The sequence below is a fragment of the Squalius cephalus genome (assembly GCF_949319135.1).
Source record: "Squalius cephalus genome assembly, chromosome: 24".
Classification (NCBI taxonomy): Eukaryota; Metazoa; Chordata; class Actinopteri; order Cypriniformes; family Leuciscidae; genus Squalius; species Squalius cephalus.
The window spans coordinates 28,055,856-28,070,116 of record NC_137145.1 but is presented as its reverse complement, the minus strand read 5'-3'; the positions used below and the strand labels follow the sequence as shown (position 1 = coordinate 28,070,116).

General features: G+C 39.0%; 1 protein-coding gene across 1 annotated transcript in view; it reads right to left on the bottom strand.

Moving 5' to 3' along the window:
- fbn2a (fibrillin 2a) overlaps positions 1 to 12,113 on the bottom strand; it is a 147,186-nt gene extending 135,073 nt beyond the window's left edge. Inside the window, exons 1-3 of the mRNA XM_079860862.1 lie at positions 12,096 to 12,113; positions 11,035 to 11,213; positions 10,696 to 10,778 (exon numbers count right to left, since the gene is read on the bottom strand). Of these exons, the coding sequence (XP_079716988.1) occupies positions 10,696 to 10,778; positions 11,035 to 11,180 (229 nt within the window). The 5' untranslated portion in view covers positions 11,181 to 11,213; positions 12,096 to 12,113. The remainder of the gene's footprint in view (positions 1 to 10,695; positions 10,779 to 11,034; positions 11,214 to 12,095) is intronic.
- Positions 12,114 to 14,261: the final 2,148 nt, after the last annotated feature.

Sequence of the window (14,261 nt, the reverse complement as noted above, 5' to 3'; positions counted from 1 at the left end):
TAGAGCTGAATCGATTAAAATCGATTATTAAAATAGTTGTCAACTAATTTAGTCATCGATTAGTTGCTAAATAACTTTTATTTGCCGTAAGCAGCTCATTTTGTGCATATTTTAAATCTGCGGTGACCAAAGTGTGGCAGTAATGAGCCACCGGAGGTTTTACTCAGCCAGTACAGCAGGAGAAGTAGCAAACAGCCAATAGCTGGCCTCGTTTTATGTCACGTGCTTCCCGCACAGCGTCTCTGCAGCATTCAGGGGATATTCTAAAACGCTTAACGTGAAAAACGCTTAACGTGGCTTACTGTACTGATAGTGATATTAAATGACCAAACTCAGTACACATCATATACCATACTATGTATAAAAAAATCAGATGAGCCCAGAAATTGAACGCAACACGTTTAATTACACGTTAAGCATTTTTCTCCCATAGAAAACCATTATAAGAAAAGGCTTAACGTGGCTTACTGTGCTAAGACAGTGATATTAAAAGACCAAACTCAGTACACATCATATTTATATACCATACTATGTATAAAAAAAATCAGATGAGCCCAGAAATTGAACGCAACGCGTTTAATTACACGTTAAGACCCTTTGTTAATAATTTACTTGGGAAAAAATGGGCAAAACTAAAATATAAGTACATAAACCGATTAATCGTAAAAATAATCGACCGATTAATCGATTATCAAAATAATCGTTAGTTGCAGCCCTACTTACGGGGTTGGAACAACATGAGGGTGAGTAATTACTGACAGAATTTTCATTTTTGGGTGAACTTACCCTTTAAGTGTTTAAAGGCTCTTTAAAGTTTCAATGTGTGTGAATCAGCTGGTGTTTTAGTGATTGTTAGTGGATACATGACATCAGTTCACCTCAAGTTCACACAGGTGTCTGAGCAACTACGTGTATACAGAAATCACAAACGCAATACTGTCTTATTTTTCTTTACTTGATAAACTGTAAGCACTTTTGTAGATGTATGACAGAAATAAAGTTAAATTGGTCAGTAATAAGTGATGCTGTTGTCATGAGTTTGTGGAGCTGATAAATCCTCATCCTCAGCTGAGATCTTGAGAGATTAAATATCTTCTTTTATCTTCACTCTTCAATTGATTTCATCTAAGGCTGTGGCTGGAATATTGTTGTAGTTCTTGTGTTTCTGCTCGTCACTTCTATTTTTTCTGTTCTTGTTCCTCTTTCCTTCAATGATTCTGCTTATGAACAGCAGGTGTTCAACACTAATGCTCAATTATCAATTAATCACTTAATTATCTCATTAACCACAACTATGTCTAAGTATATTTCACTCTTTGCAGTGTGAACACACATGAACACTGAACACTATTCAGTTAACACAGATGCTGTGGGATTAAAGGTTTACAATAAAAGACGCCGTTAAACGCAAAAGTTGTACTAATAACGGAAAAAGGACTAAAAAGGCTGTACTCTGCTGCCAGGACACCAGGACAGTAGTAATACTTTGTAAAGAAACTACACGCCTACAGACTGAATATGTAATACACATGCACATGTTATCAACTTTTTCAAATATTCACAGTTTTGTAGTTTACATGAAAACAATAACAGTGTTGTTTTAAAAAGTGTGCGTTTTCAGGACCCCAAAACGCCATTTTCTTGTAAGTGTGTAAGTGTGGCCAGAATGGATAAGAAGACTTTTTGGGCTTTTTTTAGATGAAAATTAACCTCAATGAACCTCATTGGTTCTTGCTGAAGCTCAAACGTACTGCATAACATGAGAATGAACCTCATTGATTCTTGCTGAAACTAAATTGTGTAGCGAAACACAAGAATTAACCTCATTGGTTCTTGCTGAAGCTCAAACGTGCTGCGTAACACAAGAATGAACCTCATTGGTTCTTGCTGAAGCTCAAACGAGCTGTGTAATACGAGAATGAACCTCATTGGTTCTTGCTGAAGCTCAAACGAGCTGTGTAATACGAGAATGAACCTCATTGGTTCTTGCTGAAGCTCAAACGTGCTGCGTAACACAAGAATGAACCTCATTGGTTCTTGCTGAAGCTCAAACGAGCTGTGTAATACGAGAATGAACCTCATTGGTTCTTGCTGAAGCTCAAACGAGCTGTGTAATACGAGAATGAACCTCATTGGTTCTTGCTGAAGCTCAAACGTGCTGCGTAACACAAGAATGAACCTCATTGGTTCTTGCTGAAGCTCAAATGTGCTGCGTAACACAAGAATGAACCTCATTGGTTCTTGCTGAAGCTCAAACGAGCTGTGTAATACAAGAATGAACCTCATTGGTTCTTGCTGAAGCTCAAACGAGCTGTGTAATACAAGAATGAACCTCATTGGTTCTTGCTGAAGCTCAAACGTGCTGCGTAACACAAGAATGAACCTCATTGGTTCTTGCTGAAGCTCAAACGAGCTGTGTAATACGAGAATGAACCTCATTGGTTCTTGCTGAAGCTCAAACGAGCTGTGTAATACGAGAATGAACCTCATTGGTTCTTGCTGAAGCTCAAACGTGCTGCGTAACACAAGAATGAACCTCATTGGTTCTTGCTGAAGCTCAAACGAGCTGTGTAATACGAGAATGAACCTCATTGGTTCTTGCTGAAGCTCAAACGAGCTGTGTAATACGAGAATGAACCTCATTGGTTCTTGCTGAAGCTCAAACGAGCTGTGTAATACGAGAATGAACCTCATTGGTTCTTGCTGAAGCTCAAACGTGCTGCGTAACACAAGAATGAACCTCATTGGTTCTTGCTGAAGCTCAAACGAGCTGTGTAATACAAGAATGAACCTCATTGGTTCTTGCTGAAGCTCAAACGAGCTGTGTAATACAAGAATGAACCTCATTGGTTCTTGCTGAAGCTCAAACGAGCTGTGTAATACGAGAATGAACCTCATTGGTTCTTGCTGAAGCTCAAACGAGCTGTGTAATACGAGAATGAACCTCATTGGTTCTTGCTGAAGCTCAAACGAGCTGTGTAATACAAGAATGAACCTCATTGGTTCTTGCTGAAGCTCAAACGAGCTGTGTAATACAAGAATGAACCTCATTGGTTCTTGCTGAAGCTCAAACGAGCTGTGTAATACAAGAATGAACCTCATTGGTTCTTGCTGAAGCTCAAACGAGCTGTGTAATACAAGAATGAACCTCATTGGTTCTTGCTGAAGCTCAAACGAGCTGTGTAATACAAGAATGAACCTCATTGGTTCTTGCTGAAGCTCAAACGAGCTGCGTAACACAAGAATGAACCTCATTGGTTCTTACTGAAGCTCAAACGAGCTGTGTAATACAAGAATGAACCTCATTGGTTCTTGAAGAAGCTCAAACGTGCTGCGTAACACAAGAATGAACCTCATTGGTTCTTGCTGAAGCTCAAATGTGCTGCGTAACACAAGAATGAACCTCATTGGTTCTTGCTGAAGCTCAAACGTGCTGTGTAATACGAGAATGAACCTCATTGGTTCTTGCTGAAGCTCAAACGTGCTGTGTAATACGAGAATGAACCTCATTGGTTCTTGCTGAAGCTCAAACGTGCTGCGTAACACAAGAATGAACCTCATTGGTTCTTGAAGAAGCTCAAACGTGCTGTGTAATACGAGAATGAACCTCATTGGTTCTTGCTGAAGCTCAAATGTGCTGCGTAACACAAGAATGAACCTCATTGGTTCTTGCTGAAGCTCAAATGTGCTGCGTAACACAAGAATGAACCTCATTGGTTCTTGCTGAAGCTCAAACGAGCTGTGTAATACGAGAATGAACCTCATTGGTTCTTGCTGAAGCTCAAATGTGCTGCGTAACATGAGAATGAACCTCATTGGTTCTTGCTGAAGCTCAAATGTGCTGCGTAACATGAGAATGAACCTCATTGGTTCTTGCTGAAGCTCAAATGTGCTGCGTAACACAAGAATGAACCTCATTGGTTCTAGCTGAAGCTCAAACGAGCTGTGTAATACGAGAATGAACCTCATTGGTTCTTGCTGAAGCTCAAATGTGCTGCGTAACACAAGAATGAACCTCATTGGTTCTTGCTGAAGCTCAAACGAGCTGTGTAATACGAGAATGAACCTCATTGGTTCTTGCTGAAGCTCAAATGTGCTGCGTAACATGAGAATGAACCTCATTGGTTCTTGCTGAAGCTCAAATGTGCTGCGTAACACAAGAATGAACCTCATTGGTTCTTGCTGAAGCTCAAATGTGCTGCGTAACACAAGAATGAACCTCATTGGTTCTAGCTGAAGCTCAAACGTGCTGCGTAACACAAGAATGAACCTCATTGGTTCTTGCTGAAGCTCAAATGTGCTGCGTAACACAAGAATGAACCTCATTGGTTCTTGCTGAAGCTCAAACGTGCTGCATAACACAAGAATGAACCTCATTGGTTCTTGCTGAAGCTCAAATGTGCTGCGTAACACAAGAATGAACCTCATTGGTTCTTGCTGAAGCTCAAATGTGCTGCGTAACACAAGAATGGACCTCATTGGTTCTTGCTGAAGCTCAAACGTGCTGCGTAACACAAGAATGAACCTCATTGGTTCTTGCTGAAGCTCAAATGTGCTGCGTAACACAAGAATGGACCTCATTGGTTCTTGCTGAAGCTCAAACGTGCTGCGTAACACAAGAATGAACCTCATTGGTTCTTGCTGAAGCTCAAATGTGCTGCGTAACACAAGAATGAACCTCATTGGTTCTTGTAGAAGCTCAAACGTGCTGCGTAACACAAGAATGAACCTCATTGGTTCTTGCTGAAGCTCAAATGTGCTGCGTAACACAAGAATGAACCTCATTGGTTCTTGCTGAAGCTCAAACGTGCTGCATAACACAAGAATGAACCTCATTGGTTCTTGCAGAAGCTCAAATGTGCTGCGTAACATGAGAATGAACCTCATTGGTTCTTGCTGAAGCTCAAACGTGCTGCGTAACACAAGAATGAACCTCATTGGTTCTTGCTGAAGCTCAAACGTGCTGCGTAACATGAGAATGAACCTCATTGGTTCTTGCAGAAGCTCAAATGTGCTGCGTAACATGAGAATGAACCTCATTGGTTCTTGCTGAAGCTCAAACGTGCTGCGTAACACAAGAATGAACCTCATTGGTTCTTGCTGAAGCTCAAATGTGCTGCGTAACACAAGAATGAACCTCATTGGTTCTTGCTGAAGCTCAAACGTGCTGCGTAACACAAGAATGAACCTCATTGGTTCTTGCTGAAGCTCAAACGAGCTGTGTAATACAAGAATGAACCTCATTGGTTCTTGCTGAAGCTCAAACGAGCTGTGTAATACAAGAATGAACCTCATTGGTTCTTGCTGAAGCTCAAACGTGCTGCGTAACACAAGAATGAACCTCATTGGTTCTTGCTGAAGCTCAAACGAGCTGTGTAACACAAGAATGAACCTCATTGGTTCTTGCTGAAGCTCAAACGAGCTGTGTAATACAAGAATGAACCTCATTGGTTCTTGCTGAAGCTCAAACGTGCTGCGTAACACAAGAATGAACCTCATTGGTTCTTGCTGAAGCTCAAACGAGCTGTGTAACACAAGAATGAACCTCATTGGTTCTTGCTGAAGCTCAAATGTGCTGCGTAACATGAGAATGAACCTCATTGGTTCTTGCTGAAGCTCAAACGTGCTGCGTAACACAAGAATGAACCTCATTGGTTCTTGCTGAAGCTCAAATGTGCTGCGTAACACAAGAATGAACCTCATTGGTTCTAGCTGAAGCTCAAACGTGCTGTGTAATACGAGAATGAACCTCATTGGTTCTTGCTGAAGCTCAAACGTGCTGCGTAACACAAGAATGAACCTCATTGGTTCTTGCTGAAGCTCAAACGAGCTGTGTAATACGAGAATGAACCTCATTGGTTCTTGCTGAAGCTCAAACGAGCTGTGTAATACGAGAATGAACCTCATTGGTTCTTGCTGAAGCTCAAACGAGCTGTGTAATACGAGAATGAACCTCATTGGTTCTTGCTGAAGCTCAAACGTGCTGCGTAACACAAGAATGAACCTCATTGGTTCTTGCTGAAGCTCAAATGTGCTGCGTAACACAAGAATGAACCTCATTGGTTCTTGCTGAAGCTCAAACGAGCTGTGTAATACAAGAATGAACCTCATTGGTTCTTGCTGAAGCTCAAACGAGCTGTGTAATACAAGAATGAACCTCATTGGTTCTTGCTGAAGCTCAAACGAGCTGTGTAATACGAGAATGAACCTCATTGGTTCTTGCTGAAGCTCAAACGAGCTGTGTAATACGAGAATGAACCTCATTGGTTCTTGCTGAAGCTCAAACGAGCTGTGTAATACGAGAATGAACCTCATTGGTTCTTGCTGAAGCTCAAATGTGCTGCGTAACATGAGAATGAACCTCATTGGTTCTTGCTGAAGCTCAAATGTGCTGCGTAACACAAGAATGAACCTCATTGGTTCTAGCTGAAGCTCAAACGAGCTGTGTAATACGAGAATGAACCTCATTGGTTCTTGCTGAAGCTCAAATGTGCTGCGTAACACAAGAATGAACCTCATTGGTTCTTGCTGAAGCTCAAACGAGCTGTGTAATACGAGAATGAACCTCATTGGTTCTTGCTGAAGCTCAAATGTGCTGCGTAACATGAGAATGAACCTCATTGGTTCTTGCTGAAGCTCAAATGTGCTGCGTAACACAAGAATGAACCTCATTGGTTCTTGCTGAAGCTCAAATGTGCTGCGTAACACAAGAATGAACCTCATTGGTTCTAGCTGAAGCTCAAACGTGCTGCGTAACACAAGAATGAACCTCATTGGTTCTTGCTGAAGCTCAAACGTGCTGCATAACACAAGAATGAACCTCATTGGTTCTTGCTGAAGCTCAAATGTGCTGCGTAACACAAGAATGAACCTCATTGGTTCTTGCTGAAGCTCAAATGTGCTGCGTAACACAAGAATGAACCTCATTGGTTCTAGCTGAAGCTCAAACGTGCTGCGTAACACAAGAATGAACCTCATTGGTTCTTGCTGAAGCTCAAACGTGCTGCATAACACAAGAATGAACCTCATTGGTTCTAGCTGAAGCTCAAACGTGCTGCGTAACACAAGAATGAACCTCATTGGTTCTTACTGAAGCTCAAACGTGCTGCATAACACAAGAATGAACCTCATTGGTTCTTGCTGAAGCTCAAATGTGCTGCGTAACACAAGAATGGACCTCATTGGTTCTTGCTGAAGCTCAAACGTGCTGCGTAACACAAGAATGAACCTCATTGGTTCTTGCTGAAGCTCAAATGTGCTGCGTAACACAAGAATGAACCTCATTGGTTCTTGTAGAAGCTCAAACGTGCTGCGTAACACAAGAATGAACCTCATTGGTTCTTGCTGAAGCTCAAACGTGCTGCATAACACAAGAATGAACCTCATTGGTTCTTGCTGAAGCTCAAATGTGCTGCGTAACACAAGAATGAACCTCATTGGTTCTTGCTGAAGCTCAAATGTGCTGCGTAACACAAGAATGAACCTCATTGGTTCTAGCTGAAGCTCAAACGTGCTGCGTAACACAAGAATGAACCTCATTGGTTCTTGCTGAAGCTCAAACGTGCTGCATAACACAAGAATGAACCTCATTGGTTCTAGCTGAAGCTCAAACGTGCTGCGTAACACAAGAATGAACCTCATTGGTTCTTACTGAAGCTCAAACGTGCTGCATAACACAAGAATGAACCTCATTGGTTCTTGCTGAAGCTCAAATGTGCTGCGTAACACAAGAATGGACCTCATTGGTTCTTGCTGAAGCTCAAACGTGCTGCGTAACACAAGAATGAACCTCATTGGTTCTTGCTGAAGCTCAAACGTGCTGCGTAACACAAGAATGAACCTCATTGGTTCTTGCTGAAGCTCAAACGTGCTGCGTAACACAAGAATGAACCTCATTGGTTCTTGCTGAAGCTCAAATGTGCTGCGTAACACAAGAATGAACCTCATTGGTTCTTGTAGAAGCTCAAACGTGCTGCGTAAGACGAGAATGGACCTCATTGGTTCTTGCTGAAGCTCAAATGTGCTGCGTAACACAAGAATGAACCTCATTGGTTCTTGCTGAAGCTCAAACGTGCTGCGTAACATGAGAATGAACCTCATTGGTTCTTGCAGAAGCTCAAATGTGCTGCGTAACATGAGAATGAACCTCATTGGTTCTTGCTGAAGCTCAAACGTGCTGCGTAACACAAGAATGAACCTCATTGGTTCTTGCTGAAGCTCAAACGTGCTGCGTAACACAAGAATGAACCTCATTGGTTCTTGCTGAAGCTCAAACGTGCTGCGTAACATGAGAATGAACCTCATTGGTTCTTGCTGAAGCTCAAATGTGCTGCGTAACATGAGAATGAACCTCATTGGTTCTTGCTGAAGCTCAAATGTGCTGCGTAACACGAGAATTAACCTCAATGGTTCTTGCTGAAACTAAATTGTGTGGCGAAACACAAGAATAGAGAGCCTAAGTCCCGCCCCTCCGCTTCCGGCTCATGGGACCTTATTTCGGAAAAAATATGTATGGAAGTCAATGGCGAGAGATAACTTATCTTTTTATTCCGTCTGAACTGTGCCCTGAACTACACATATGATGTTTGTCAATTTAAAAGGTAATTATGAAAGTCAAGAAAGTCGCAGTTTGTCATAAAACAGAAGAGTAACGTTTAGTTTTATGTGAAAATCGCTCAATGAACTACATCTCTCGTCTCGCACTATGTGCGTCACAAGATCCGTTGCTCGTATGTGTGTATTCTGGCTCAAAACACTCAGGCATGACGGCGTAACGTTACGATTATAATGTAAGACTATAGAAAAAATGTCAGACGTTAGCTTCATAAAGTTAGCTTCATTCATTGAGAGAAAAGGTATGACGTCGCATGTGCGCCTTCTGGGTTTGTAGTCTTTGTAATTACGTATTTTCACAGTCTTATACCTCAGCAGTTTTACATCAAGCTGCGACTTTCTTGACTTTAAAATGTATCTTTTAAATTGACAAACATCATATGTGTAAATCAGGGCACAATTCAAACGAGATCAAAATATTTGTTGTCTCTCGCCATTGACTCCCATACAATATTTTTCCGAAATAAGGTCCCATGGTGGTCGACCGGAAGGGGAGGGACTTAGGCTCTCTATTGACCCTTCGCAGGGAGCTTGATTGACAGGTGATCTAACCAATCATAATCCGCCATCCGCCATTTTGTCCGACAAAGCAATCAGGAGAGATAGCAGATTAACATGGGAGGATTTGAACTTGAAAAACGGAATGTACTGACGCCTTTCCGCGGTTTAAAACAACATTCCTTCTTATGTTCATTCATGTTTTTTTGATGGTATAAAGGAACTAGACGGAAGAGATGATCGCTTCACGAGCAGCTTTAACTGGTGCTCTACAGCGATCTGTCAGACACATTTAAGAGCCACAAAACGGTATGTATCGTTTAAATTTCTTTTAAAAAATGACCAAATTTTAAAGGTGAGACTTTATTTAATATGTTTAATATCAAAAGTAACCGAAAAGTAACCTGGTCTGTCCTGTCTGTCAGCGCGTTGTCAGTCTCCTCTCTGCTCCGCGATGTATTTTTCACTGCGTGAGAACATGGTGTGGCGTGAGAGCAGCGTAGCTTGTCGGACATAGCGACAGTAACTAAGAGGGGCGGGTCTTTGCGAACGGTCAATTAACCTCATTGGTTCTTGCTGAAGCTCAAATGTGCTGCGTAACACAAGAATGAATCTCATTGGATCTTGCTTAAGCTTAAACGAGCTGTGTAAAATGAGAATGAACCTCAATGGTTCTTGCTGAAACTAAATTGTGTAGCGAAACACAAGAATTAACCTCATTGGTTCTTGCTGAAGCTCAAATGTGCTGCGTAACACAAGGATGAACCTAATTGGTTCTTGCTGAAGCTAAAATGTGGCTGCTTAATATGAGAATGGACCTCATTGGTTCATGCTGAAGCTCAAAAGTGATGCGTATCACGAAAATGAACCTCATTGGTTCTTGCTGAAGATAAAATGTGGCTGTGTAACACATGAGAATGAACCTCACTGGTTCTGGAATGTCAAGTGAACATGCTTGAGCTTCCATTTACCACAACTGATGTATGAGTTGATGAATGTTTTTTATGTGAATAAAAGTCAAAGTGGTAGCTGCGTAGACTGTCAATAGAGGGACAGAAAGCTCTCAGATCTCATCAAAAAGATCTTCATTTGTGTTCCGAAGATGAACAAAACTCTTACAGGTTTGGAACGAAATGAGGGTAAGTAATTAATGACAGAATGTTCATTTTTGGGTGAACTAATCCTTAAATAACTTGGGTGAAGTATTTTAGCAGTGTTTGCAGTTTAATTTAATATCAGGAAATATCAGGACTCAAAAGAATGTTTACAGTACTTACACTGTATAAATATTAGTTTTTAAACATAAATGGTTCAAGGGAATCAGTTTCCCCAAATGACATTATTTAACATACTGTAGGCCTACTGTAGATAACAGTAGAACTGCAAATTAAAGTAAACTATACTGACAATCCCTGCTGCCAGATTTGTGTCTAAGAATTTCTACAAGGCATAAAACAAGCATTAATTCATTACACATACTTCCTATAATTTCTTTACCAGAATAAATCTAAAGCGTAAGGCAATGAATTTCAAGAGCATACTCGTTGAACCTAGAGTGTGAGGAACATCTGGACCCCGACTTACGCACAACACACTGGTTCCCCCCAGGCAGAGTCTTCCAGCCTGGACAACAGTAGGACTGCAGACGAGATCCACACACATTAGGTCTGCAAAACACAATGATGAGCTTCAAGATCAAACTCACCTGCATAATACATGTAAAGCGAAAGCTATTAGACAAAGCAGTGGATAAGAGCAGAATAAATATGCACACACAAACAATTACAGAGCATGTCTAAAAGTTCACAGTGAAACAGTGCTTCTGTAATAACAGAGCATGTGTTTCATTCAGAACAGCCCACATATCACAGCCTTAAACTAATAAAAGCAGCATTAGTTGGGATGTGTGTGTGTAAGACTCACCCTCTCAGTGAATCTTGTTTTCCCCGTCTCTGGGATCCATCCATATGAACAGTCTCTTTTCCATGAATTCCTGAGATTTTCCCGATTAAAACTCCCAGTAGAGCAACAAATCCAACTAAACACCTCAGATCCCCTTTAGATGTCATGATAGATCCAGTGAAACTTTACAGTCAGTTAGTCTAGTAGATGAATGGAAAATCATAACAGATTTTTTTTTTTTTTTTTACTTGAAATGTAAAGCTGTAAGATAAAGAGCTGAACTGAAGCGCAGGAGAGCAGCTTGTGGAGGAGAGGATGAAGGAAGATCTACACGTTTGTAAGGGTGATTTATAAAGTCGTGACGGTAGCACCGGTCTACCTATCGAATACGACTGGCCCTTTTACAGTCTATGGGCTGGACTGTCTGCAATTCAGGCGCGAAACCTGAGGAGACGGGAGAAAATGTGTGGATGAAAATCATCTCAAATTGTCATGTAGCTTTTCATGTAAATTGTCCGTCCTCGACATGAGGCGATATGGACATTTTTCAGACTGATGACGCGTTTTAACCATAGACTGTAAACAAATATTTTAACGGTCAGCATATACTGCATGTTTTTTTATATTTCATTTTTATTATTACATACATTATTATTATTATTATTACATGTATGTACATTTATAACACTATACTTAGTAATATTATATTACCTTTGCATCTAATTACAAAAAAAAAACGAGTTAACTTAACGTTAACGTATTTCTAGCTGCTGTGGGAGTGAAGGTAAAGTAAAAGGTAAAAGGACATCTTTCTCTCTTCTGACTGCCGTTATCAATCTGTCTATTTTTTAACTCTTTTTGAAAGTTATGATAATTGTGGAGTTTTATATTGCTATTTGAGCAAATGAATACACAAAATATATTTAACGTAACTTAGTCTTTCATCGCTAAAGAAGTTAACCTGACGACTTCCGCGCCGCAGTCACCACTCTTTCATGAGATCAAAAACTTATTTCCATTTTACTGTTATGTTGAGCATTACAAAAATCGTTTTACATGTAAGAGTAGAGTAGCCTACACACCACAACGATAACGATAATGGCACTGCTGATGAACGATAAACATTGACAGCCAATCAAAATCCATCCTGCTTACATAGCTCGAGCATTTAAAGCGACAGACGACACAACTGGCAATATCGTCCGCTGGCGCTGGTGTAGACGCTAAAGTTATTGTTATCTGTCTTTATAGTTATATAGTTATTGGTGTTAACGGGCATTTAGATGGAATGACTATAAAACATTTGTTGGGACAGAAGGCTAACCTGTTCAAAATGTTTGTTTTCATGTGGCCTGCAAATTTCATAAATAAATCTAGTCAATAAGTTAATTGTTAAAAATGTATTTAATTCAGTTCAAACAATTGTTTTCTGTATTTTCTGTTCATTGTATATGCATTTAATAATATTCAGCAATATGCCTACACACACACGGGCGCGCGAGATATGTTCTTTCTTTATTAAATATCTACGGTGGCCCAGTAGTGCACAACACAACGAAATTTAACCCTAATACCGTATTCACATTACAGCCCTTAATCCCTTATATATTTTAAATAAATGTTATATCACTATCTTCGATAAAATAAAAACTATCAATTTATGATGTTTTTTATTTTATTTTTGGGGTATTTTTGAATTTATTTAAATTAATAATACCATATTTTCTATTTAAAATATGCTTATTTTTATGTTATATTTAATATTTCTTTAACTTCAGTAAAAAACATCATTTCATTAAATTCAGATAGCTAAAACTTAAAAAATGTGGTGACTTTGGTGACATCTGGTGTCTTATGTTGGTATAAAATTTACAAAAAAAGCAATAATATCAATTATTTCAATAGTAAATATGGCTTTCGTACTCAATGGCTGCATATAGGCTGAACTCTATAAAACTGTTATAATGAATTTAAGTCTTTGACTTTATCACAAGTTAAAACTGTAATTTAAAAAAAATATATATATATCTGTGTTAGGTGAGACCAGAGCCGGCCCTAGACCTTTGGGGGCCCTATGCAAAATTTGGTTGGAGGCCCCTTTGATAATTTTAAGACCTAAAGAAAAGCAATGACTACCTAATAACTATACGGTACATATTATTATTATATCTACTATGTTTGATGTCTAAAATAAAAAAAATTATGATACCACTGACTGAGCTGAGTGGCAGTGCAAGACTGAACACACACTGAGGAACTTGCTGAATAAAAAGACTGATAAAGTGATTTTCACTGACCAAATATAATTTATTTGACAACAGAGTTTAAGAGTCACAAACTACAGCATATATATAGACAATACAAAAATGCAAAATATGCTTAGACAAATATGACCAAATATGACAAATAAGTAGTAGATCGTTTATTGTTTATTTTGAACAAAAAACATCAAATTTAAAAATATAAAAAAAATATATTGGTACAAAACAGGAAAGAATAAATTACTTTGGTGACATCTGGTGTCTTATGTTGGTATAAAATTAACAAAAATAATAATAATAAAAAAATAATATCAATAGCCACTAGATGGCTCTACTAAAGGGCTGCATATAGGATCTATAACTCTATAAAACACTGTTATTATGAATTTAACCACCAAGTTTTTGACTTTATCACAAGTTAAAATTGTAATAATATATATAATATATATCTTTGTTAGTTGAGACTGTATAAAGATACCAAAATATGCTTAGACAAATATGACCCATCAAATATGATGCTATAAGGAAAATACAATGTAGTTGATCATTTATCATTTATTTTACACAAAAACATCAAATTTCAATAACTCAAAAAACTAATTGGTACCAAACAGGTAAGAATAAACAACAATAACTCAAACAAGTAAGTGTTAAGTAAGAATAAACAGGTAAGAACAAACAATAATCATAGTTATAATGTGTTCATGCACTTGTGCGAATGTGTGTTTGTGTGTGCGCGTGCACAGGTGATTTTTGAAAATAAAATAAAAATTCAGTCATTGGCTCATTCAATTCTTTGTTTTTATATGTGTGAGTGACTTTATATATATATATATATATATATATATATATATATATATATATATATATAAACAGCTCTGTTATTGGCTCATTGAATGCTTTCTTTGTGTGTGTGTCTGTGTGTTTGTGTTTGTGTGTGTGTGTGTGTGTGTGTGTGTGTGTGTGTGTGTGTGTGTGTGTGTGTGT